The sequence below is a fragment of the Dermochelys coriacea genome, chromosome 7, assembly GCF_009764565.3.
Source record: "Dermochelys coriacea isolate rDerCor1 chromosome 7, rDerCor1.pri.v4, whole genome shotgun sequence".
NCBI lineage: Eukaryota > Metazoa > Chordata > Testudines > Dermochelyidae > Dermochelys > Dermochelys coriacea.
In genome coordinates, this window is record NC_050074.1 from 52,023,313 (window position 1) to 52,050,085 (window position 26,773).

The window sequence follows — 26,773 nt, forward strand, 5'->3', positions numbered from 1 at the left end:
TGTCCAATCAGGAATTGGATGGGTTGGGGGGGAACCCAGGCCTGCTCTCTACACCGGGTTCCAGCCCAGGGCCCTGTGGATAGCAGCTATCTACATCTCCTATGTCAGATATGTGACAGCTACAACTACAACTCCCTGGACTACTTCCCCATAGCCTCCCCGCAGGTACCTTCTTTATCCTCACTGCCTTTCCTCCTGAAGCCTGATCATAGAATATCAGGATTGGAAGGGACCTCAGGAAGTCATCTAGTCTAACCCCCTGATCACATTTGTACTCCTCAGTCCTCCAGCACTCTATCTTCTGGCTCCCTGCTTCTTACACACCCTCCACTAACTGATGGGAGGTCCTTTTTTAAACCAGGTATCCTGATTAGTCTACCTGCCATAATTGATTCTAGTATGTTCTTAATTGGCTTCAGGTGTCTTAATTAGCTTGCCTGTCTTACTTGGTTCCAGCAGGTTCCTGATTGCTCTAGTACAGCCCTTGTTCTAGTCACTCAGGGAACAACAACCTATTCACCCAGTAGACCTGCCTTTGGCTCCTCTGCTGAACCCAACTGGCCCGGAGGAAGGAGGGAGACTGCTGCTACTGGCCCTTGGGCTCTTGCTGCTTCTACCACAGCTTCAGCTACTTCCCTGGCTGCGCCAGACACCACCCACCCCCCTTCTCTGCTACCTGGTTGCTGACTAGCTGCTGGACTCCTCCCCTCCCTCTTGGGTGTTGCTGCTGCTCCAGCTGCAGCCCCTTGGGAGAGGAGGCTGCTGGCCCGGTCCCCCGAGAGGGGGGAGTGAGGGACCCCTACCCCAGTTGTCATTGTTGCTGCTGTGGACACCACCACCACCACCTGTGAGGGTCCTTTCTGCTTGCCTGGCCACTGGGCTGCTGCTGCCTTTGATGCCTGGGAGCTGCTGGACCCCAGAGGAGGAGGGGACGAGGCCGTCTGCTGCTGGGGGAGCACACTGGGACCCTGCAGACCACTATGGAGGGGGCCTTAAGGCTGAGTAACTTTTCAACTGTGCTCTTGTGGTGGGAGTTTTGACTGTGTTTGTGGGGACACCAGGGGTGTGGTGTGGAGCCTGCCCCCCAGTCCATCTGCATGTCCCCCCCAACCCGCCACTACCACCATTATCGTCGCTGCCCCCTCCACCACCCCCAGTGGACGTTTACCATCTGCCTCAAGCTCCTGCCTCTCGGAATCCGCTGCTTGCTTGGCCTGCCGGGCCCTTTCACCACCTTTTGGGCCAGAAGCAGCAGCCAGCGGCACTGACTCTTTGACAGCGCACATGGGTGCATGTGTCCCCCCATCCCCCTGGAGTGGACCCCTGCAGCAAGCTCCGAGCTTTGTCCCTTGTTACCTGCCCCATTTTGCCCCTTGCAGCCTTTTTGCCCTCCCCTACCCCAGCACCCCCCTGGCTTCAGGTTTGTTTGCCTGCCCCGCCCTTTTCCCTCTGCAGCTTTTGTTTGTTTGCCCCGCCCTGGCCTCTGCAGCTAGCTCCTTGGTTCCCTGTCCTGCTTCCAGCCTGTTTTTCCCCCCCTCCCCATGGGGTACCCCTTCCCTGATTGGCCCCTTACTCAGTGCGCCTATGCCCCCGCCCATGCACTTGTGCCATTCCCCTGTTTGAGTTTGCCCCATCTCACTGCACCCCCTTAACGTTTTTATGACCTCCCTCCCCTAGTGCAGCTAAAGGAGCCGGATTCCTATCCTGAGTCGGTGACTGTCCCCTACGAGCCCTTGATACCCCCCTGTCCAGCCTCCCACTTTTGGCGCCCTCCTCCCCTGCCTACAGCCTAGCAGGGAGGAGCGGTCAACCTGCCTCCCCTTTCCCCTCCTCTCTCTGGTGTTTTCCCCTCCCTCCCTGCTTCTTATGGCGGAGGACAAGATGGGTGGGGCCCCTCCAGCAGCCCCAGATACCCCTCCCCCGCCTGCCTCTCCGTCACCCCTCCAAGCCTCTATCTCAACCACTGCTGCCAAACCACCTGCCCCCACCATGCCTCTCGCCCCCCTCAGATTCTGGGGGAGCCCTCCCAGCTGGTGGGAAGGGCCTGAGGAAGAAGAAGGGGAAGGGCCCTGCCAAAAAGACCAGGCCTTCCATGGCAGGGACTGCCCCCACTGCCGCGACCCCCCCGCCAGTCGCAGCGTCCCTACTTGCTGCTCCCTACACCAGCCCTGCAGGTGTCCCTCGGCCCCCAGGGCATACACCCAGGTGGCAGCGGCCGCCCCACCTGCCGCTATATCATCTCTCCCGCCCACCGCCTCCGCTACCATCTATAGCGGCCGGGGCCCCTTTCTCACCATGACCAGGAAGCACGGCATCCACTGCCATTGTGGCGGCCTCCAAAATGTACGGGAAGATTGTCTTCTTGTTAGCATCGGAGGCCACCGCCCAGGAGGCGGTGGAGAAGGGCCTGGCAGTGGGGGGCATTTTCATCCCCCTGGAGCCGCTGGACGACCTGGGCGTCCGCCTCGTCCTGACCTCAGTCCCTCCCTTTCTTCCCAATGCCGCCCTATTACCCGCCTTCTCGACCCTGGGGAAAGCCCATTTCCGTCCTGAGCCCTCTCTCGCTTGGCTGCAAGGACCCTGCCCTCCGTCACATCCTCTTCTTCCGCTGGCAAGTGCAGCTTCAACTGCCGCTGGCGGCACGTGATGGAGAGATGCTTGAGGGGTCCTTTTTGGTCCCCTACCAGGGGGCCCATTACCGGGTGCACTATTCCACGGGGGAGGCCCGGTGCTACCTCTGCCGGGTGATGGGGCATGTCTGGAGGGACTGCCCGTTGGCCCAGCAAGGAAGGGCATCTGGGACCCCCCCGAGCCCCGGCGGGGCACTGGCTCCGTCATCGCCAGTGCCCCTGGTTGCCCGGCACCTGGAGCCACCCCTCCTCCCATTCAGTCCACCACTGCTCCCGCTCAGGCCCAAGGGGCACTCCCCCCAGCACGCCCAGACGAGCGGGAGAGCCCTGCCTCTGCTGCCTGCAGTCCGGCGGGGCATCTAGAGGAGGGTGCGGCAGGGATGCCACCGAGTGTGGGAGAAGGCCCACCCCAGGGGGATTCTTTCCTTCCTCAAGCTGCTCCACCGCTGCCTCCCACAGTTCCTGAGCCATCGCCCCTGCCCCCCAACCCGACCCCTGTTAACCAGCCCCCTGATGATGCCATGGAGGGCTGGGCCCTAGTCCAGGGGAAGCGGGGTAAGGTGAAGGCTCAAGCTCTGCTCCCTTCCACCGATGTGGAAGCCCCCCGGAAGACCAGAAAAGGGGGCACCGATGCCGAGCCCTCTGTCTTGCCCACGGGCGCGTTCCATCCCCTAGCTGGGGAGTGCGTGGCAGCATGGGAGGGCAGTACCGTCCCTCCATTGGAGCCCCTTCCCTCCAAGGCCCCCGATGGAGCCCCTCCTGCCCCATTACCATATGGAGCCCTTGTGAGCCCCGAGGCAAGCGTCACTTCGGGCATTGGCGGGGAGACCTCCGGGGTGGTGGAAGGGGAACTCCCCTCCATCTACGAGGAGATCGAGGCCCTGGGTCTGACCCCGGTCACCCAGGGGGAGGATGACCCTCTCTCAGCGGGCCTCGATCTGGGCGACCTCACCCCGGCCCCCCCCCTCCATGCTCCTCCTCCCTAACTGCTGCTTCTGCTCCTGCCCCGGAGGGTTGCCTGGGCTCCTCCATCTGCCCAGCTGTGGGTGGCACCCTGCTGTCAGCCGCCGAGCCCATTGAGGCGACGGCCGGTGCTGTGCGGCTGGGACCCGGGCCCCACGGGCTGTCCCTTTTGGGCGTGGGGCAACCGACCTCCCTCCCGGGCGGGGACCCCGCTGAAGATGCTGTGGCTACTCCGCCGGCTGTGGTGCCAGAGCCCAGCATCATGGAGGGCCCCCTTTCTAACCCCCAGTCCCTTGAGCTCAACCAAGGGGGGCCAATCTCTAGCTGCATGGCTCCTGAAGCCCAGGATCCTGCCTTTGCTCCTCACCCTGACTCTGCTTCCAACCCCTGTCCTGCTCCTACTCTGGATCCCTGCCCTGCCCTGCCCTGCCCTTGATGTCGACCCCGTCCCTGTCCCCTCCACCTCCCATGATATCATTGCCATCCCTGGGGCCACCATCTCCTTGCCCCAGAGGATAGCCCCCATGGAGCGGCTTCTGTATTTCCCAGTCCCGACTCACCAGAAGTTGCTATCTTCCCTCTGCCGCCCCCAATTAAGCCAGGGTTTGAGGGGGGCCATGTGGTGCCAGCCCATCGAGTGCCACGTCAGGGGTCCACCCCTTGCCTGCCTGTCTTGGTGGGCCACAGGGCTGTGTTGGCGGTCCCTCCGGAGCAAAGCCAGGGGCTAGTGACCCTGGCCCCCCATATGCTGCGAGAGGAGCTGCGGGAGTTCCTTGAGGACATTCGTGGCTCCCGTAACAAGGTGCAGCTCGCTGTCCAGCGATGGGGGAACTTCAGTCACATCCTCCGGGCCGCGAGGGCCCTCATGGGGGAGGTCAAAAGGACCGGGAAGCAGCGCGCCGCAGCCTACCAGCGGGTCCGCCTCTTCCGTGACTCCTTACTCAGCTACGGGGTAGGTCACGGACTGTTGCGTGGCCCGTCAGGAGCCGCGAGCGACCCTGCCGGCGAGGATCCCCCCCAGCCCTCCTCATGACACCTCTTACCATCGCAACATTGAACACCTGCCGCTTTAGGATGGGTCTCTGCAGGTCCCAGGTGCTCCCCTTCCTTCGGGGGGGGTATTCTGTGGTTTTCCTGCAGGAGACCCATACAGTTCCAGCCACCAAAGACAGCTGTCGGCTGGATTGGGGGGACAGGGTCTACTTTAGCCATCTCACAGTTTGTACGGCTGGAGTGGCGACCCTGTTCTTCCCCCCGACCTATGGCACGAGGTGCTGGGGGTCGCCGAGGCTGTGCCGGGCCACCTGCTGCACCTCCCGGCCCGTGTGGAGGGGCTCGTGGTCAATCTTGTCAATGTCTATGCCCCGACATTGGGCCCGGAGTGGCTGCGTTTCTTTCAGCAGGCGTCCACCTTCCTCGACACCTTGGATTCTCGTGAGTGCCTGGTCATGGGCGGGGACTTTAATACAAACCTCGAGAAGCGGGACCGCTTGGGGACAGAGCAGTGCCTGGCCGCCGCGGATGTCCTCCGGGAGATAGTTGACCATCACTCCCTGGTGGACGTCTGGCGCGACCACCACCTGGACGACGTCTCGACATTCATCTTTGTCTGGGTGGAGGTCCATCGGTCGCACCACTCCCAGTTGGACTGCATCTACTTATCACATTTCCACCTTTCACGGGCCCACACCTCCAGCATTCGGCCGGCCCTGTTCTCCGATCACCATTTAGCTCTCTGCGCGGAGAGGCTGGGGCCGGCCTATTGGCACTTTAACAACAGCTTGTTGGAGGATGTGGGCTTCGTGGCACCCTTCCGGGAGTTCTGGCTGGCCTGGGGAGGGCAGCGGCGTGCCTTTCCCTCAGCGCAGCAGAGGTGGGACCTGGGGAAGGTACACACCCGACTCTTCTGCCATGGCTAGACCCGGGGCGCCAGCCGATGGAGAGATGCGGCGATAAGGCAGTTGGAACGGGAGGTCTTAGAGCTGGAGAGGCGTCTGGCCACCAGCCCCGAGAATACATCCCTCTGTGGGGCGTGCCGGGAGAAGCGGAAGGAGCTCCGGGCACTCGAGGACCACCGGGCCCGGGGTACCTTTGTTCGATCCCGATCCGCCTCCTTCGGGAGATGGATTGCGGCTCCCACTTCTTCTACGCCCTGGAGAAAAAGAGGGGGGCTAAGAAGCATGTCGCCTGCCTCCTCGCGGAGGATGGCACTCTCCTCACGGATCCGGCGGAGATGTGCGGGAGGGCCAGGGCCTTCTACGCATACCTTTTCTCCCCAGATCCGACCGATCCTAATGCTTGCAGAGTGCTCTGGGACGGACTCCTGACGGTCAGCACGGCCGACCAAGACCGGCTAGAGCTGCCTCTCACTCTGGCCGAGTTCTCAGAAGCCCTCCGTCGCATGCCCACCAATAAATCTCTGGGCATGGACGGGCTGACCGTGGAGTTCTACCGCGTGTTCTGGGACATCCTCGGCCCAGACCTAGTCACCGTCTGGGCCGAGTCTTTGCAGAGAAGGGTCCTCCCTCTTTCATGCAGGCGAGCCATGTCGCCTTATTGCCGAAGAAGGGGGGCCTCCACGATTTACGGAATTGGCGTCCCGTCTCGCTCCTCAGCACGGACTACAAGGTCATGGCAAAAGCAATCTTGCTGCAGCTAAGGTCCGTGCTGGCGGACGTGATCCACCCAGACCAGACCTGCACCATCCCGGGCCGCACCATATTCGACAACCTGTATCTGGTCCAGGACCTTTTGGAACTCAAGTGTAGGGACGGTCTGTTGTTCACCCTCCTGTCCCTGGATCAGGAGAAGGCATTCGACAGGGTGGATCACGGGTATCTCCTGAGCACTCTGCAAGCGTTTGGCTTCGGACCCCAGTTTGTGGGTTTTCTCCAGGTGCTGTACGCCTCCGCAGAATGTCTGGTCAGGCTCAACTGGACCCTGACCGAACCGATCAGCTTCGGGTGAGGAGTACGGCAGGGGTGCCCCCTCTCGGGCCAGCTGTACACTCTGGCGATTGAGCCCTTCCTCTGTAGGAGGTTGACGGGATTGGCGCTGTGGGAGCCGGAGCTGTGGCTGGTCCTGTCGGTGTATGCCAACGATGTGCTCCTCGTGGTCCAGGACCCGGGCAACTTGGCGCGGGTGGAGGCTTGCCAGGCTGTTTACTTGGCAGCCTCCTCCGCCTGGGTCAAGAGCTCTGGCCTGGTGGTAGGGGACTGGTGGCAGGCGAGCTCCCTCCCACCGGTGCTTCAGGCCATCCGGTGGAGTGCGGGTCCGCTGCTCTATCTTGGCGTTTACGTTTCTGCCATGCATCCATCTCTGCTGGAGAACTGGTGTGGTTTAGAAGGCAGGGTGACAGAGCAGCTCCAGAAATGGAGAGGACTACTCCCGTGCCTCTCCCTTCGAGGGAGGGCACTGGTGCTTAATCAACTAGTCCTGTCCATGCTCTGGTACTGGCTCAACACCCTGGTCCCGGCCCCGGATTTCCTGGCCAACTTCCAGATGTTGATTCTGGAGTTCTTTTGGTCAGGACTGCACTGGGTCCCTGCAGGAGTTCTCCATCTATCTCTGGAGGAGGGAGGGCAGGGCCTGAAATGTCCGCTTACTCAGATCCATGTCTTCCGCCTCCAGGCCCTGCAGATGCTCCTTTATGGTGCACGTAGTCCGGCGTGGAGAGTACTGGCGCAGGCCTTCCTGCACTGCTTCCAAGGGTTCCGATATGACCGGCAGCTCCTTTATGTCCATCCGAGAGGTCTTCCGCAAGACCTCTCAGGGCTGCCGGTCTTCTACCAGGACCTCCTCCGGACCTGGAAACTGTTCTCAGTGACCAGGTCCGTGATGGCCACCGAGGGGGCAGATCTCCTCATGGAGCCCCTGCTACACAACCCCCAGCTCCGTGTGCAGGTGGCGGAGTCACTCGATGCGCCAGAGGTTGGTCCTGGCAGAAGTCACCAGAGTCGGAGACCTCCTGGACTACGACTGGGGAGACTGGTTGGATCCCCTGATGCTCTCTCAGCGCATGGGGGCTCTCCAGACCTCGTACTCTCCGTCATGTATTTCAGGAGGTGAGGGCCGCTTTCCAACTGCTGCTCGGGCCTACCTCGACCGGGTCCTGCATGAGGGCATGCCCCGCCCACCCTCTACCCCATGCCCTCCGGACCTTTTCATTGGGCCCCTGCCCCATGGACCCAACTGGCCCTCCGCCCCTTCACTGTTAGCCAGTTGCACAACTTGCAGCCAGTTCGTTTCCAGACTGCACCAAGGAAACATCTATACATGCTCGTGCTCTACACCCTTCACTTCCTCATCCTTGCATCCCGCCCCGCCACAAAGGGGCGGAACCTCCTGCCATCTCTAGAGGGTGAGGAGCCCCAGTGGGCCAGCCTATATTCCACCCTGGTCCCAAGGCCTGCTGGGAATATCAGTTGTTAGCTCCTTCACAGGGCCATGAACACAGTTGTGTACTTGGCATGGTTCACCCCGTCCCGGACACCTGCCCCTTCTGCGGCACGAGGGAGACCCTGGTGCACCTGAAGTGTGCCAGGTTGCAGCCCCTATTCTGGCTCCTCTTAGACATCCTGCTATATTTCTGGTTGTACTTTTCCCCTCACCTTCTTATCTATGCACTCCCTATCCATGGCCCTACAAAGTCACGGGACCTCCTGGTCAATCTCCTCCTAACCCTGGCTAAAATGGCCATCTATAAAACCAGGGAGAAGAGGTTGGCCAATGGGATCTCCTGTGACTATGGGGCCTATTTCCAATCATCCATCCATTCATGCATCCGGGCAGAATTCCTCTAGGTGGTGTCTGCTGGCTCCCTTGACACCTTCGAGGAGCAGTGGGGGCTGTCCAGGGTTCTCTGCTCGGTGTCCCTGTCAGGTTCCCTTTGTTTGACCCTTTGACCTAACTCCTGTCCCTGTTACCTCATTAGTTGTTCCCCGGAATCATTTGGCTTCCAGGTCCTGTGGATCCTCCCTTTAGGCTGGGGGGAGGTCCTTTAGCAGTGGGTAGGTCTGAGAATAAATAAATATGCACTGTGACAGACCCAGACCAGTGGGGTACAGGAGACTGGTCCTATTGGGATCCAGGAAGTCTGTCACAGTGCATATTTATTTATTTTTTCCTGAAGTTAATTAACTATTTTCAGAAAACTTTTCAGAGCAGCTACTAGCAAGAGTTGGTGGCTGCACTCTGAGGCTACCAAAAAATTTCTCAGGAGAACCTCTAGTTCCTGGCGCACATCTAGGCTCATGAACAAGGACTCCCAGACATGTCACTATAAGAAGTATAGCTAGTCCTCTTTTTGCTTTCATAACTCTCGGCAGTTAGACGTCCAGTCGAGCCCTTTCCCATGTGATGAAGGTGCCTGGTCCCTGGAGCCTCCACACTCCCTGGATAAGGTGTCCTGGTTTCCATAGCCATGTCACCCAGCAGGCATGGGCAAGTTTAAAATGCCTGTGACATGATTTGCTGATCAGAGTGCTCACACCACTTTTTAGCCAACTGAAAGCTGTGAGCTGTAGCTCACCTCCATTTCCTGTCTCTCTATTGTGGGGATTGTGGAAAAACATCAAATTGTTTGCACCTTCAGACTTCGGGTATTGTTGCTCTCTGTTCATGCGAGAAGAACCAAGGAAGTGGGAGAGTGAAGGAATAAGCTCTCTAACATCTTGGAAGGCTGACAGAGGAGGTGCTGTCATCATCATGAATAGATAGGAATATGAACAAGAGGCTGCTAGGCAGCTCTCCAACACCACATTCTACAAGCCATTACCCACTGATCCCACTGAGGGTTACCAAAAGAAACTACACCATCTGCTCAAGAAACTCCCTGAAAAAGCACAAGAACAAATCCGCACAGACACACCCCTAGAACCCCAACCTGGGGTATTCTATCTGTTACCCAAGATCCATAAACCTGGAAATCCTGGACACCCCATCATCTCAGGCATTGGCACCCTGACAGCAGGATTGTCTGGCTATGTAGACTTCCTCCTCAGGCCCTTGGCTACCAGCACTCCTAGCTATCTTTGAGACACCACTGACTTCCTGAGGAAACTACAATCCTTTGGTGATCTTCCTGAAAACACCATCCTAGCCACTATGGATGTAGAAGCCCTCTACACCAACATTCCACACAAGCCGTCAGGAACAGTATCCCCGATAATGTCATGGCAAACGTGGTGCCTGAACTTTGTGACTTTGTCCTCATCCATAACTATTTCACATTTGAGGACAATGTGTACCTTCAAATCAGTGGCACTGCTATGGGTACCCGCATGGCCCCACAGTATGCCAACATTTTTATGGCTGACTTAGAACAACGCTTCCTCAGCTCTCATCCCCCTAATGCCCCTACTCTACTTCCTGCTACGTTGATGACATCTTCATCATCTGGACCCATGGAAAAGAAGCCCTTGAGGAATTCCACCATGATTTCAACAATTTCCATCCCACTATCAACCTCAGCCTGGACCAGTCCGCACAAGAGATCCACTTCCTGGATACTACAGTGCTAATAAGCGATGGTCACATAAACACCACCCTATACGGGAAACCTACTGACCACTATATTTACTTACATGCCTCCAGCTTTCATCCAGATCATACCACACGATTCATTGTCTATAGCCAAGCTCTAAGATACAACCGCATTTGCTCCAATCCCTCAGACAGAGACAAACACCTACAAGATCTCCTATCAAGCATTCTTACAACTACAATACCCACCTGCTGAAGTGAAGAAACAGATTGACAGAGCCAGAAGAATACCCAAAAGTCACCTACTACAGGACAGGCCCAACAAAGAAAGTAACAGAACACTATTAGCTGTCACCTTCCATCCCCAACTAAAACCTCTTCAGCGCATCATCAGGGATCTACAACCTATCCTGAAGGATGACCCATCACTCTCACAGATCTTGGGAGACAGGCCATTCCTTGCTTACAGCCAGCCCCCCAACCTGAAGCCAATACTCACCAGCAACCACACAACAAAAACACTAACCCAGGAACCTATCCTTGCAACAAAGCCCGTTGCCAACTCTGTCCACATATCTATTCAGGGGACACCATCATAGGGCTGAATCACATCAGCCACACTATCGGAGGCTTGTTCACCTGCACATCTACCAATGTGATATATGCCATCATGTGCCAGCACTGCCCCCTGCCATGTACATTGGCCAAACCAGACATTCTCTATGTAAAAGAATAAATGGACACATCAGACGTCAAGAATTATAACATTCAAAAACCAGTCGGAGAACACTTCAATCTCTGTAGTCACTCAGTTATAGACCCTAAAAGTGGCCAACCTTCAACAAAAAACCTTCAAAAACAGACTCCAACGAGAGACTGCTGAATTGGAATTAATTTGCAGACTGGCCATCATTAACTTAGGCTTGAATAAAGACTGGGAGTGGATGTGTCATTACACACAGTAAAGCTATTTCCCCAAGTTTATTTTTCCTCCTTACTCTTCCTCACTTGTTCTTGTCAACTGCTGGAAATGGCCCATCTTCATTATCACTACAAAAGGGTTTTTTGTTTTTTTTCTCTCCTGCTGGTAATAGCTCACCTTAACTGATCACTCTCATTATAGTGTGCATGGTAACATCCATTGTTTCATGTTCTCTGTGTATATAAAATCATCCTACTGTATTTCCCACTGCATGCATCCGATGCAGTGGGCTGTAGCCCATGAAAGTTTATGGTCAAATAAATTTGTTAGTCTCTAAGGTACCCCAAGTACTCCTGTTCTTTTTGCAGATACAGACTAACATGGCTGCTACTCTGAAACCCGTCTTTTGGTATGGTGATCAAAATTCTTTTCATACAAAAGAGGTAAAATCCAGTGTGGTCTCAAAAGCTGGAAAATTCTACAATCCAAAAGAAAATGAGGTAGAATAAATAAAATAAATGCTCCAGATTTACATGGACAATTATATAGATGTCCAGGATCTTTTTCATATTTCCCTTTAAGGACAAGTAGTGTCCGTGAGGTGGAATCATAACTGACTATACACCTTTCATCAACGAGGATTTGATAACTCATTCAAATATGGTTCAAAAACATGAGATTTCTTCAAAGTAGAAAACTAAAAGGAAACTTAGAATAATGAATCACAGCCAACGCTTCTTGTTGAGTAATATCTGTCCCTCTGTTTCAGTAGTTGATAAAAAGATATCAACAATAAGTGAGCAATAGAAAAATCCAAACTAGCTATAATAAATTAAAGGGTCTTACACCATGGAAGTAAGGAGGACACAGGTTGTTCCTCCATCTCCTGAAGGCAAAATCTGGAAGAATACAGATCTTAGACCAAAATTTAAGAAAAGCAATACAAGTTCTACTTCTTAAGAAAGGAACATCCACCTTGGCACATAAAAATGAGGCCAGGGTAGATTTTGGGAGCATTAAAAGTCTTCTACAAAATTATTTTGAATGATCTCTAAGGCTGAAATTTGACCCCCTAACCCAAATTTCGTCCCCATAGAACAACTGCGATATTATTTTAGCATAAAAAATTCGTAGTGCTGGGCAATGCTGTTCCCACTATATAAGCAGGTAAAACAGAGCACAGCAAAGGGCCTTTTGTTTTAAGTCTTTATGATAAGGGGACCTGTGGGCTGAGTGATGAAATTTTATGCCTAAATCAGGAAAATCCGAGACTACACCTAGAGGGTGGCCATCTATCTTCTGCTCAACTTGTGGTAGGTTCTGCCCCAAAATTATACCCTTGAGCTTATTATAGCTGAGAACCAGGTCTTGAAAGTTACAGTAAGAGGAAAAATGAGATAACTGATGGAGGCCACTTGAAATTTGCAATAGAACAACCCTATTATTGGCATATAATAACATTGTGATGGATCTACCCTTAATTTTTCTCTGCTTCAAATTATCTTCCTTTAACGCAGCCACCACATTGTTAATATATACATTAAAAGGAAGAGGTGCTAGAAGTCATCCCTGGTGTATGGCCCTAGAAATAGGGAAAATGTTAGTACATTCTCCATTGACTTTAGTTCTTACCCTAGCTAGCCATATTGCCCTGGTGTACAGCCTTCACAACAGGCAAAAGTCTTGAGACCCATCCTTCATTTCCCAAAGTTTGTCTCAGTTAATAGACTCAAGGCCATTTTTAGATCTATGAAAGCAGCATACATTCTAGTATCCTTAACCACAGCATATTTATAAATGGCCTATTCAAGCATTAAGATCTCCCAAAATATTTAGACAAGCCAGTGGGAACTGAAGACCTTCCATATTGGTTTGCTTGTCCAGGCATTCTCACAATGACTCAGAATAAAACCGGGAGGATAACGGGGGGGCGTGTGTGTGTGTGTGTGGGAGTGGCGGGAATAAATACTTCATATTAACATTTGAGATCAGGAAAAAATAAATATAGCCTGAATGCCCTGACATGTTCATTCCAAAGGTAAAATCTGGGCTTCCAGGCATAAGGGTTGCAAGTCCTCCTGATATACAGCCCATTTTAGACAATCAACTTCCACCTTGAAGAAAGGCTTCTAAACCAGGAAACAGTATGATTTCTGAACCAGGAAAACATTTTTCTTGTAAAAACAAAACAAAAATCAAAAGTTTCCAAACATTTTAAAATTCCATATCATGCATCTTATTTTTATACCCAGATAAATTCCAGGAAAAAATATGTAAAGTATTCTGGCAAAAGCTCTTCCTAGGCAGAAGGAAAGAAATCAGAGAATGTAGTTAAATATGATAAATGGCCCCAACAGCCTGACTGTAAAAATTTGCTTCAGCTCCAAATATCACATTATTCTGACAAGCAATCTGCATGAGAGATTGTAAACATAAGGGGAGTGAGCGATCTTCTTGGAATTCTATCTAAACACTCGCATAACAAATAGGGGGAGGGGGAAATGGTAAAACTAGAGGGCCAAGAAAAAGAGACCTGAAGATCTAACTTAGATGACCCAGGTAAATCAATAGTGCACAAAGTTCTAGAATGTACCTGAGGAAGAGTCAACGTAAAATCCTGAGATGCAGTCTCATAACATAAATGCTAAGTACTAGCCTCTTCCTATAGACCCAAAGCATTATACCATCTATTAGTTGGGAATGTCCCACAGAGTACGGATTTCACAAGAATGTTTGTACGTACGCGCAAGGAGAGCTGTGGGTATGATGGATACAAAAGGTGGGACTGGGATGGAGCCCTGGGTCTAGTGCAGCCAGGCTGCTGGCAGAACTGTCCTCCTAGGACAGGGTGGGCAAACTAAGGCCTGTGGGCCATGTCCAAGCTGTCAGAGGTTTTAATCCTGGCCCTTGAGCTCCTGTTTGGGAACAGGGTTTGGGGCTTGCCCCACTCCGGCACTCCATCTGGGGAGCGGGGTCAGGGGCTTTCCCTGCTCCACACATGCTGTGCCTCAGGGCACCCCCCCCGTGGCTTCTATGCATAGGGGCAACCAGGGGATTCTGCACCCTTCCCTGCCCCAAGTGCCATCCCCACAGCTCCCATTGGCTGGGAACTGCGGCCAAAGGGAGCTGCAAGGGTGGCGCCTGCAAACGGGGCAACGCACAGAGCCGCCTGGCTGGTGCCACACCTCCGTCTAGTAGCCAGAAGGGGGACATGTTGCTGCTTCCAGGAGCTGCAGCGGTGGCGCCTGTGTATGGGGCAGCATGCAGAGCTGCATGACCGCATGTCTGCATAGGAGCCAGATGGGGGGACATGCCACAGCTTCCAGGAGCTGCTTGAGTTAAGTGCTGCCCAGAGCCTGTACCCAGACCTCTTCCTATGCCCCAACCCCCTGCCCCAGCCCTGATCCCCCTCCTGCTCTCTGAAACCCTTGGTACCAGCCCAGGCCAACCTTCTGCACCCCAACCCCTCATCCCCAGCTGGAGCCCTCACCACCCCCCACACAAACCCCAGGCCCCTACCCCAGCCGGAGCCCCTCCCACACCCTGAACTCCTCATTTCTGGCCCCACCCCACAGCCTGCTGCCCCAGGTGGAGCCCTCACCCCCTCCAAGACTGGAGCACCTATGGGGAAAAATGGTGCACCCATCATTAGCCCCACTAACAGCTCCCCCTATCCCCTGTCATAGCCTCCCACCCCCAATGGCCCCATGGGTCAGCACATCCCCCCTCCCTCCACGCACCTCCCAAAACAGCTGTTTTGCGGTGTGCAGGGAGGCTGGGAGGGAGGGCGAAGAGCGGGGATGCAGCACACTTGGGGGAGGGGGCAGAACTGGGCGAGAAGAGGCAGGGCAGGAGTGGGGCAGGAGCAGGAAGAGACAGGGCGGGGGTGGGGCCTTGGGGAAGTGGAGGAGTGGGGGTGAGGCCTGGGGCAGAGCCGGGGGTCGAGCACCCCCTGGCAGTTTGAAAAGTTGGCGCCTGTGAGGACTATGATAATTTTTGTACAATGTATGCCTTGTCAGGAATCCTTTGAAAACTCATGATTCACTGATCATTACTATCCTTGTAAAATATGTGTGGCAACATTGTTAATGTAAAGATATAAGATTCCACTGTGTGATATTATTAAGACATGTTCCAACATGTTCTGGAGGGCAGTCATAAAGCAGTTCCCCAGAGACAGAAGGCTGGCCAATGCCTCAGCCAGGTGTCAACGAGCTCAAATGGATCATCCCCTGATTACGTGGCCACTCTTATGCAGGTGAAAGGGTGTGGGCAAAAAATCTGCATCTTAATAACAACACAGCTTGAGGTTCTTGCCCACAAAGACTTTCTGTCTCCTGAACATCAGCTGGAGATGATTCTTGCACAAGAGAAAGGGCTATAAGAGGAGAGAGCAGATCACCTTCCCCTCTCTCCACAAATCATTTGTCCCTTTCTTTCTACCTATGGCACCATCAACAACTAAAGAACAAAGGAAGCAGCTTTGGACTAGGGAAGAAATCCTGACTGAAAGAGGTTCAGCCCTTGTCTACACTACAGTTTTGTTGACAAAAGTGATGTTGACATTCAAAATGCGCTATAATAAAAATCAGTATTGCATGTTCACACTCACTCCCTCTGTCAGCAGAGTGTGTCCACACTTGGGGCCCTAGCATTGACAATGTGAGCATTGCACTGTGGGTACCTATCCCACAGTCCATCTCAACACCCTCTGTCGCTAGGTCTTGTGGGAAGGTAGAGCGGATCACGGTGCATCTTGGGACCAGGCTCAGTGTCCTGTGGTGCATTGATTTCTGTCCCAGCATTCCATGGGCTTCTGGCTTTCTTTCATGGCATTTTTCAATGGCCCTTCTTTGCTGTGCACCCTGGCATCTTTGTGAGAAGGGATGGGTCCCATATTGCTCTCCTATGGTCTGAAAACTGTCATGAAGAATCGTGGATAGCAGTGCAGTTAATCATGAAGTTCCTAACTGAAGAAGACTCCCACTTGCCTGACATGCTGTGTGATATGGATAGGAACAACTTTAGATTGCTTCTGACATTCACAGAACAGCAGCAGGGAGTAGATCATCACTTTTGGGCTCGGGAAACAAGCACTGAATGGTGGGATCATATCGTCATGCAGGTGTGAGATGACAAGTAGTAGCTACAGAACTTCCGGATGCGGAAATCCACTTTCCTGGAACTGTGTGCGGAGCTCACCCCAGCACTGCAGCACAAGGACACCAGAATGAGAGCTTCCCTATTGGTAGAGAAGTGTGTGGCAATCGCTGTGTAGAAGATGGCGACTTCAGACTGCTACCAGTCGGTCACAAAGCAATTTGGAGTTGGGAAGTCAACCGCTGGGGCTGCGTTAATGCAAGTGTGCAGGGCAATTAATCGCATCCTGCTATGAAGAACAATGATTCTGGGAAATTTGTGTGAAATAGTGGACAGTTTTGCAGAAATGGGTTTCCCTAACTGCAGAGGGGCAATAAATGGCACACATATTCCTATTTTGGCACCAGATCACCTTTCGAAGGAGTACATCAATAGGAAGAAGTACTTCTCCATGGTGTTGCAAACACTTGGGGATCACCAAGGGCATTTCACTGACATCAACGTGAGATGATCTGGAAAGGTGCATGATGCACGCATCTTCAGGATGGCCTGTATAGAGAGCTACAAGTGGAGACTTTCTTTCCAGATCAGAAGATTACAGTGGGGGATGTTGAAAGGCCCATAGTGATCCTTGTAGATCCGGCATACTCCTTACAGCCATGGCTCTTGAAACCTTACACGGGAAACCTGGACAGCAGTAAGGAGTGATTCAACAACAGGCTTAACAGGTACTGGATGACAGTGTAATGTGCCTTTGGCGATTAAAGGCGCGCTGGCGATGCCTTTATGGCAGGTTAGATCTTAATGAGGATAATATACCCATGATCATAGCCACGTGCTGTACATTGCATAATCTTTGTGAAGCTAAGGGTGAAAGGTTTGATCAGGGATGGAGTGTTGAGGCAGACCGCTTGGCTGCTGATTTTGAGCAGCCAGATACCAGGGCTATTAGAGGAGTCCAGATGGGGGCAATTTGAATCAGGGAGGCTTTGAGGCAACACTTTGAAAATGAGAACTAGTAATGTATATCTCTGTGATTGGTGCTGCAATGTTACATTGCATGTAGTTTTCCTAGGAAATAAGGTAACATCTGGGGCCTTACATTCCAGTAAACAAATGATTAAATTGCCTATGTATGTATTGGTCGTTCCTGCTATCTCAATTTGTAGGATACAAATAAAGATGATTCACTATTCAAAAACTTTGCTTTTATTTCACAAGAAACAACACTCACACACACAAAGATGCTTGGTGGGAAAGCAGATACCAGGGAAGGGCAGACTTTCAGAGCCGTGTGTAAGTCCAGCTATCATTCTGAAAGTTGTCTGAGGGGATGGAGTGAAGGGGAAACTGAGAAGTCCCGGAAAACAGAAAGGACTGTGCGAGTGGACTTTGGGAGCACATGAAAAAGAGTTCTGAATGTGCTGCAGGGGAGGGGAGGCATGCATCTGCTCAGTCTGCAGCATTATTAAAGACTTCAGCACCTGCATTTGCTCCTCTATGACTTTAATCGTCCGCTCAGCAGCGTCCTTAACAAACTCCTGATTTTCTTTTGTGTCCTGCCTTTCGGCTTCCCTGAACTCCTTGCATTCCCTTTTCTCTGCATTGGAGAAGTGCAGTACCTCCCTGAACATGTCTTCTTTGCTCCATCTTGGGCACTTTCTTATCTGGCAGAGACGCTTGGCCAGTGTGTGTGGGGTGTTCCTGAAGGCCACATCTGCCAAAGCAGAAGGAACAATGGACAGAAGCATGATTGTTAAATTCACGCACAGCATTGAAACATTTCAGTAAAATACACCTTTTGATAACAATCACTTTCTCACTAACCTTTGGCAAGCACACATCTCTGCGAATACCCAAAGCATGGTTAGTGTTGGGTGGGGGTGGCTGGAAGGGAGAGTGTTCCACATGGGGGAAAGAGCACTCTGCAAGGGTTGTGGTACAGCTGACTAGGAACAATTTTCTAAAATTCTTCCACACTTTTCTACAGGCAGGGACATGGCGCCAACTCCATGGGTGCTCTGGGGCTGGAGCATCCAAGGGGAAAAATTAGCAGGTGCTCAGCACCAACACTCCCCCACCCGAGCATGCCACATCCTCACTCCTCCCCCTCCCTCCCAGCACTTCCCACCCCCACCCACCGCCTAACAGCTGTTTGGCAGTGCTTAGGACTTTCCCGGAGGGAGGGGGAGAAGTGGGGAAACAGCACACTCAGTGGAGGTTTTGCTTGGTGGTGTCGGCTGTGCCTAAGAGTCACAGGCACTATTTGACTTGCCCCCTCCCCTATTTAAAGATAAAGCTTATTAGGCTCCATAGAGAATCTTTTGTTTTGTTAAGTGACTACTAGAACTGAAATCACTAATAATCACATCTAAGTGCTTAGACCAGCTGCAGGACAGCATTTCTGTGGAAGAGACAGCCCAGCCTGCACTCACTGTGAGGTTCCCCCACTGAGAGCTGAAATCACTGACAGCTGGGTGTAACCTCGGGAGACTGACTCGCAGAGGTCACAGTGGCAGCAGAAGGTTATGGTGCAGGGCCATCGGCAATCGAGTGATGGAGTGAATGGTGGCACGACAAACAGCGGCCAGAGTGAGCGGACAGAGAAAGTAGCGAGCAGCTGGAGGAATGAGCAAGTCATTGCCTTCACCTCTGTGACTCCCGAAGGTGGGAGGTAAACTCATGTGAAAGCAGCTCTGAACTCTAGGTCTTCATCTTTAGGCCAAGTTTTTTAAAATACATTATATACCAAGGTCATTATCTCACATTGTTGCTATCTCAAGAGGTCATTATCTTGAGGAGTTTCTGGACTAAACACTTTTATTACATTATAATCACTTTTTACATGAGAACAGAAGAACATCTATATTGGGTCAGACCAATAGTCCATGTAGCCCAGTACACTGTCTTCCGACAGTGGCCAATGCCAGGTGCTTCAAAGGTAATTAACAGAACAGTGCCATTATCGAGTGATCATCCCGTCGTCCACTCACAGCTTCTGGTAAGCAGAGGCTCTTAGAGCATGGTGTTGCATCCCTGCCCATCCTGGCTAATAGCCATTGATGGACATATTCTCCATGAACTTATCTAGTTCTTTTTTGAACCGTTATAGTTTTGGCTTTCACAACATCCCCTGGCAAAAAATTCCACGCGTTGACTGTGTGTTGTGTGAAGAAGTACATCCTTTTCACATAGTTTGTCAGCATTGGCTTTGCTGATTGGTCCGGCAAACCAAGCTCCTCCACTTTTACTATATAAAGCCATTTTATCATTATACTCACCTATTGAAGACTACTGGGACGAAGTGGGGTTTTATTCATCTTGTTATGTTGCATGTGAGTCTTACTGTCCTCTACTAATACTGTGTGTACCTCTGTTTCCCTGTGTACGGCACCAATATTTCAGTGGTGGGAACTGGGTGTGTGATTTTTGCTGAGGCCCTCAGGGCAGGTGAGGCTGCCTAGCGGTCTGCATGTAACTTGAGACCCAGAAGGGGTGTGTGACCAGGTCACTGCATATGTTTTCTTGATGTCAGTGGTAGGCCAGTAGATTAATTTCCAGATGTTCAGGATATAGAAGACACATCGGCTGCATCTCTGACAATCCACATCTTAGAAGAGTTAAATCCTTGTAAATTGAACCTGAAGAGATGGCTGCTTGTGCATTTAATGGAGCTGCAAACTTCTCTGGAAAACTTCTCTGCAAACTTCTCTGGAGTACAAGCTTTGCTCAGTGTAACGCTAAACTCTCTTATACACACTGCAGAGGCCATCTACTCCAACTAGCACTAGTACGAGCTGTAGAATCTTCAAAAGGCATTTAAAAAGCTATAAATTTTATGTCTTCATTTTATTCTTTTTTCAGCAAGAGTCCAAAAGGACTGAACATTTGAAAATATAGAATATACACTGGGAATGAAGATCAAATTAGTCCAACCTGGGAAAACCCACTGGCTTTCTCATGAGCGATCCTTGACTGTTGTCTTAAATTTACTGCAACCATTATTATTGGCTTTGGAAAGTATCAACCAAGATGAGACAGATCTAAGTAGTGAGGCTCGTAGATTACTTTTGCTACTAAGTTTAGAGAAGACAATCACCATTCTCTCTTGTAAGTCTACTGTTGAAACCATATGGGTCATTAAACAATGCCATCTAGGCATCTGCTACAACAGTAGTAGAGCTCTGTCCAGCAATGGAAGCTACCCTTGGATCAATCAGAGAGATATCCATTGAAAATGTACTGGAAGAAGCAAAGAGTTCAGTTCAGAAGTTGACTAATTAGGGCATTTATATTGACTCCTTAAATGAAGAGGACAAGAAGAGTTTGTTAAACCATTTGAAAAAGTAAAGTAAACAGACTTGATTCTTACATCTCTACAACAGCAACTTCTGGATTCTATCAACCTCTACATAGCTTTTACAGATGCCTATCTTATAAAACACTGACAATTGAATGGAGTGAGGCACTACTTGCAATGGGGCTGCCATGTGCTCAGGACAGAATAGAGAATTTGAACACAGAGTGGAATATCATAGGATGAATGAATGAAGATTGACTTCAACGTCTTCTTTATCATCACTAGTGGTTCAACACAATTTTTGTGCTATGTTTCCTGGGATGAAAGAAGTAGGAATTCATCTCTTTCTCCTCCCAGTCACAACAGCTACAGTTGAGCAATCTTTTTCCTCATTGTAGAATTTTGTGTTCTGAAAGAAATCGCTTTCTGCATGATCATGAGCATATCATGAAGGACTGGAGGTACCGGACACATGAGATGCCATCAAAAATGAAGGTACTGCATTTGAGAAGTTCGTTAACAGAATTGTGCAAAATTACAACAGGAAACCAAGAAGGATGTAGATATAGTATGATGTACATATATGAGTTGAGGGGTAGGGATAGCTCAGTGGTTTGAGCATTGGCCTGTTAAACCTAGGATTGAGTTCAATCCTTGGGGGGCATGTAGGGATCTGGGGTAAAAATTGGGGTTTATCCTGCTTTGAGCAGGGGGCTGGACTAGATGACCTCCTGAGGGGTCCCTTCCAACCCTGATATTCTATCATAGTGCCTCATAGTAGGCTTGTGTAGCCAACTTCACTTTGTGTGGTGATTTAAAACCATGAGTTTAAGCTAATAAAAGGATAATGAAATTTGTTTCAGTTTTTACTATGGTGCCACACAGCCCACCTTCGCTTTCACGGTCTCACTCCCTCCCTCCCTCCCTCCCCGGAGTTTCACTTTCTGGGGAAAACACTGGGACACCAGGGCACAGCGAAGCCAGCAGCGGTCCGGCTGTAGCTCCACCCTCCGGGGAGCTGAGACGCCTGACCGGCCAGGCCCCTGCTGCTCGGGCTGAGCCGCGGGCGGGCCTTACTGGGTCCCGCCCCGGAACTCTCGCACCCGGGCGCTGTGCGTGCCCCTCTCCGGGGGCCGGACCTGGCCAGGCGCCGCCGCGGGGCGGCGCAGCGGCTCTTGCCCGGGCGCGGCTCCCCACCCATACCTAGCGCAACCTCATGGCGGCTGGGCGGCTGGCGGGGCTGCAGGCGCGGCCGCTGGGCGCGGCGGAACCGCTGGCGCTGGGCTCGCTCCTGGGCCGCGTCGTGCTGGTGAGCAACGTGGCGTCGCTCTGAGGCACCACGGCCCGGGACTTCGCCCAGCTCAGCGAGCTGCAGAGGCGCTACGGGCCCGGGCTGGCCGTGCTGGCCTTCCCCTGTAACCAGTTCGGCCACCAGGTACTGGCGTGGGCGGACATAGGCCGGGCCGCTCTCTGCGCGGGGGCGGGAGGTGGCTGCTTTAGAGCCCAGCTCGGGAGGCCCTGCACCTGCTTCCTGTGCCTCAGGGCTCCCTGCCGGCTGCTGCGGCCGCTTCGGCCTCCGAGCCCGGGCCCGGCTACAGCCACTGGCCCCTGCACAGAGGTCGTGGGGAGCTGTGCAGCTAGCATGGGGCGCGAGCTCTGGGGCGGCTTTCAGGAGAAGGGGGTTAAATGCCTGAGCCGTCTCTCCACTGGCCCTGCTGCTCCCCCCCCCCCCCACGCCGGCGCAGTGTCCTGCAGGGCAGCTGCCTCCGAAAGGGACAAATCCCCATAACTCTTCAGAGCTGGTCCCTACATCTCAGCCTCCAGCACGTCTTCCTCCTGTCCGTTGCCCAGACTGCATCCTAGCTGGCCTAGTGACTGCGATGCCGCGCAGCATCCGTGGTGAAGAGCTCCAGACCTGCCAGGGCTGTGCCTACCTAGGTAGTATGATTGGAGCAGGCGTAGGCATGCCCGTGCTCGCCTTAATCTAGCTAACCGGTAACAATAGTAATGTAAACGTCATGATGTGGGCTAGCAACAAGCCTGCTGGGGATCCTGTTCTCTCTGTCCATGTGTCTTGCTGCTAGTGTTTCTTGTGCTTGCCCTGCATTCCCATGTTCATGCACTATCACAGCAAGCCGTGGCTGAAGCTAAGTGGATTGGCTGGGGTGCTAGCTGGCATGGCGTTATCGCAAAACATTCTTGTTTCCCGGCAATGCTGGTATCTGAGTAAAGCCTGGGGCTGGGGGTGGGGTAATAAAGGGTCTAAAAGGGAAGTGTTTTGGCAAAGCAAACAGACCTGCAGTCTTTCTTTGTTCAGTGTTATTACTTCTTTTGGCAACGCTTGCAAGTGTAACTAAGGTTCAGGGCCACAGCAGACTCTCCTTAATTGGCACTAGTTACCAGGCACTGTTGCAAAATAAACAACACTGTGAATTAGCAAATAAGATATCAAGGGCAATTTAAGTGTAAGAGAAATAAAAAGTATGAAATGGGAGGTGAGTGTGAAAGAGACAGAGACTGTGTGTGTGTGTGTGCGCGTGCGCATGGTGGGGAAATTTCAGAAACAGTACGCTGTCTCTTTAACCAAGGCACTCAGACATTCACCATTCAGACCCCTCTGCCTTGCTCTGCAGAGATGGGGTACAGAGGTGGGGGAAGGGGGACACTCTGACATCAGCACCCTCCTCCCATCCCACCTCACCCCACTCTGCACAGTCAGCAGGGTCCTGGGAGCAGCTGCAGAATGAAGCAACGTGGGGCTGTGTGAGCTCTGCTATCAGCTAGGCAGCACTTAAATTTCTTCTGCAAGGCTGCCCAAGTGTAGGAACACAGGTGCTAGGAACTGAAGGCTTGTGTGGCTTTCAAACGTTCTTGCTCCAGCTCCTGCTGTTGGGTCTATGATGAAAAGTTGGTCGATCCCACTGAATTGTGCATCAGCAGTGTAAACTCTTCTTCAGTTGTATTTCCAGGGTTACTCTCTGGACTACCTCCTTCTTCCTCCCTTCATTCCCTCCTCCCCAGCCCCAAAAAAATCTTCAAGCTGGAGACCCAAAGGTAACTTCCTCTGTCATTGTGTTGCAAATGGGGAACAGACTGGCAGTGTCATGTCAGAGTAAGGCAGGGGTCGGCAACCTATGGCACACGTGCCGATTTTCAATGGCACACTGCTGCCTACCTAGTCCCAGCTGCTGGCCCCGCTCAGCCCGCTGCCAAACCCAGGCCAGGACCCCGGCAGGCAGCAGTGTGCCAATAAAAATCCTCCTGCCCCGGCCTGCTCTTCTTCCCTCCCCCTCCCCCCCCCCACCGGGGCAGGATGAAGAAGCTTGATCCTGCCAGCTGTTGCTGCAGAGCAGGCAAGCTCCCCCGTTCCCCACCTCTTCCCTCAGCATGCTGTGTTCCTGCCCCATCTCCTCTCCCTCCCTGCCGCTGATCAGCTGATTGCCCTTGTGAGAGAGGAGGAGAAGCAGAACCACCCTGACCCCTGCACCCCCCCACGACCCCAGCCCTGACTCTTGCACCTCCCACACATAACCCAGCCCCCCCCACCCTATGCCTTGACTCCTGCACTCCTGACATTCCCACCCCCATCCTGAGCATCAAACGGGAGCTCCTGCACCCCCCCCCCCACATTCCCACCTGCACCCCTCGCACCAAATGGGAGCTGTCCAGGTAAGCACTCCACACCCAGACCCCAACTCTGAGGCCGTTCCCTCATTCTAGCTACTGGCCAGACCCTACACCCCAACCCCCAGCTGGCTCCTTCACCCCAGCCTTGTGCTCAGTGCACTCCCACCTTCAGCTCAGTGCAGAGAGAGGAAGAGAATGGGCTAGAACCAGGGAGAAGGTAGGTACCTCCTCTATGTGAGCAGGGCCAGGATCCCAGACTGACAGCGGGCTGAGCGGGGCTGGCCGCCAGAACCTTGGTTGGCAGGAGCCAGCGGACTGAACCCGAGACCAGCAGCGGGCTGGGTGGCAGCGGGCTGAGCCCCTCAGCCCACTGCTAGCCTGGGGTCCTGCCCGCCGGCCCCGCTCAGCCCGCTGCTGGTCTGGGGTTCTGGCTGCCAGCCCCTTACCAGTCAGGGTCCCGGCCGCAGACCCCACTCAGCCTGCTGCCGGGCTAGGTGAATGGAACCCCAGGCTGGCAGCAGGCTGAGGGGGCCAGCGGCGTAAGATCAGCATTTTAATTTAATTTTAAATGAATCTTAAACATTTTGAAAACCTTGTTTACTTTACATACGACAATAGTTTAATTATATAATATATAGATTTATAGAGAGAGACCTTCTAAAAAATGTTAAAATGTATTACTGGCACGCAAAACCTTAAAGTGAATAAATGAAGACTCTGCATACCACTTCTGAAAGGCTGCCGACCCCTGGAGTAAGGTTTTCTTTTTGCTGGTGTACCTGATTCATGAACATGGTTTCATGTGCTCTGCTGCGGTGTGGCAGACCCAGGCCTTGCTGATATTAGCACCACAGGAAGTCATGTTAACTAAAAGCATCCTGGCCTGACTGCCCATCTTTAGATAAGATGTGTTGCCTTTTAACTTGATGATTAGTTAGAACAGGACTCCTGCAAAATGGCTGCCTAGTTCTAGAAGATGGCATTCACATGAAAGACTAGTATGAGGATCAGTTTCTGACAACAGGGCAAATCTTGACTAACTCCCCATTGCCAGAAGCCCCCCTGAAAGCTCATGTGCAGCTGGCCTCCTTGCTGTGGCTCCTAATGCAGCTGTGGGAAGAGAACTGACAGTTTGAAGGTGGGCAGAGATAGCTAGGGGCTCCCATGTTCTGTGCCAGAGGCATGCTTGTTTGATTCCCGTAATGGAGATGGAAGCTCTGTCTGAATATAATCCAATTGTTGATGTTTATTCTTGCACTAGATCACACTTCCTTTCTCGCCTAATAGATGAACGCTACCAATGAGGAGATCCTACTTTCCTTAAAGCATGTCCGCCCTGGCAATGGTTATGAGCCCAACTTCACCGTGTTTGAGAAGTGTGATGTGAACGGGAAAAATGCTCATCCACTCTTCACTTTCCTGAAAGAGGCACTGCCTTTCCCACATGATGATCCAATGTCACTGATGACCAATCCACAGTACATCATCTGGTCTCCAGTGTGCAGGAATGACATCTCCTGGAACTTCGAGAAATTCCTCATTGGGCGTGATGGCGTGCCTTTCAAGCGCTACAGCAGGCACTTCGAAACTATCAAGATCCAAGATGATATTGAAAAGCTCCTTCAGCATGTCCTGTAGAATGCTCTCAACCAAGCCAAAGTCCTGCTGAAACTTTTCTCTCTCTTCAGCTCCGCTCTTATCTGTTTCCTGTTGAGTCACTCTGCTAGCCTTCTTGACCCTAGCGTGGACTACCTGCTCTTTCTGTGACCTCTATGCTCTGCAAGTAAAATGCTATTGTCCATGGAAGTTTTACTCATGAAGGTGCTTCTTCCAAATTCTTCAGGAGGAGCACTTGATGTATTCTGTAAAAATTGCATGTGAATTTTTAGCAAACTACCGCAGGGGAAGCAGCCCTGAATCTGGGTAGCTTATTGTGAGCCTTTCTGTTACCAATACAATTCCTGAAGACCAGATGTCTGTCTTTTTCTGTGTAAGGTTACTGCCTGGTTAGCCATGGGTAGTCTGGTATTTGTGTCTCATGGCTTCTTTACTTTTGAAGGGCCGTGCAGAAGGGGCTGCTACGTTCCACTGTCATTATTTTAAAGATTTTAATGGTCCCTTGTGGCCTTTGATCATCTTGTCTGACCTGCTTTATATCAGTGGCCATTATATTCCACCCAGTTACCCCTGTACACAGCCCAATAACATGGGTTAGACTAAAGCATTTCAGTCCCCAGGAAACTAAACTGTTGTGTGCCACAGACAGAGAACAGGTGAGGCTGAGGTGCCACCAATGCCTAAGGGCCCTGCAATGGCAGAGAAATAATATAGGGAGACATGCCCAGCCTAGCAATACACACCCCATGCATCAGAGGAAGGCAGCCACTCCACCACCCCTCCAAGTCTCAGCCAATTGGACATGGTAGAAAATTCCTTCCTGACCCCAATCAGATGATCAGTTTGACCTTGAGCTTGTGAGCATCCTTTGTAAAGTGATCTGCTAGCTCACTGGTGTACTAGACCCTGATTCAGAAGCTCTGCAAACACAGTGCCTGATATCAGGTTGTTTGTGCTACAGTTCAGGGCAACTGCACCTGTATTTCCCTCTGTGGCCCAGCAAGGGCACCTGCTCCAGGCTCCTCAGGAAGGTTCCTTCTTGGGAAGAGACGTCTCTCTCTGCCTCCTGACCTGGGTGTTTCCAGACTGCACAGCTCCCTACCTGGACTGACCTCCCCAGCAACACCTGGC

The 26,773-nt window shown here is 52.3% G+C and overlaps 1 protein-coding gene across 1 annotated transcript; it reads left to right on the plus strand.

Moving 5' to 3' along the window:
* The first annotated feature begins 21,520 nt into the window (after nt 1–21,520).
* GPX1 (glutathione peroxidase 1) lies at nt 21,521–25,998 on the plus strand. Its single transcript, XM_043518409.1, has 3 exons — nt 21,521–21,833; nt 25,313–25,712; nt 25,800–25,998. Exons 1-2 carry the CDS (start codon nt 21,615–21,617, stop codon nt 25,661–25,663), a joined length of 570 nt encoding a protein of 189 aa, XP_043374344.1. The 5' UTR covers nt 21,521–21,614; the 3' UTR covers nt 25,664–25,712; nt 25,800–25,998.
* The last annotated feature ends 775 nt before the right edge of the window (nt 25,999–26,773 follow it).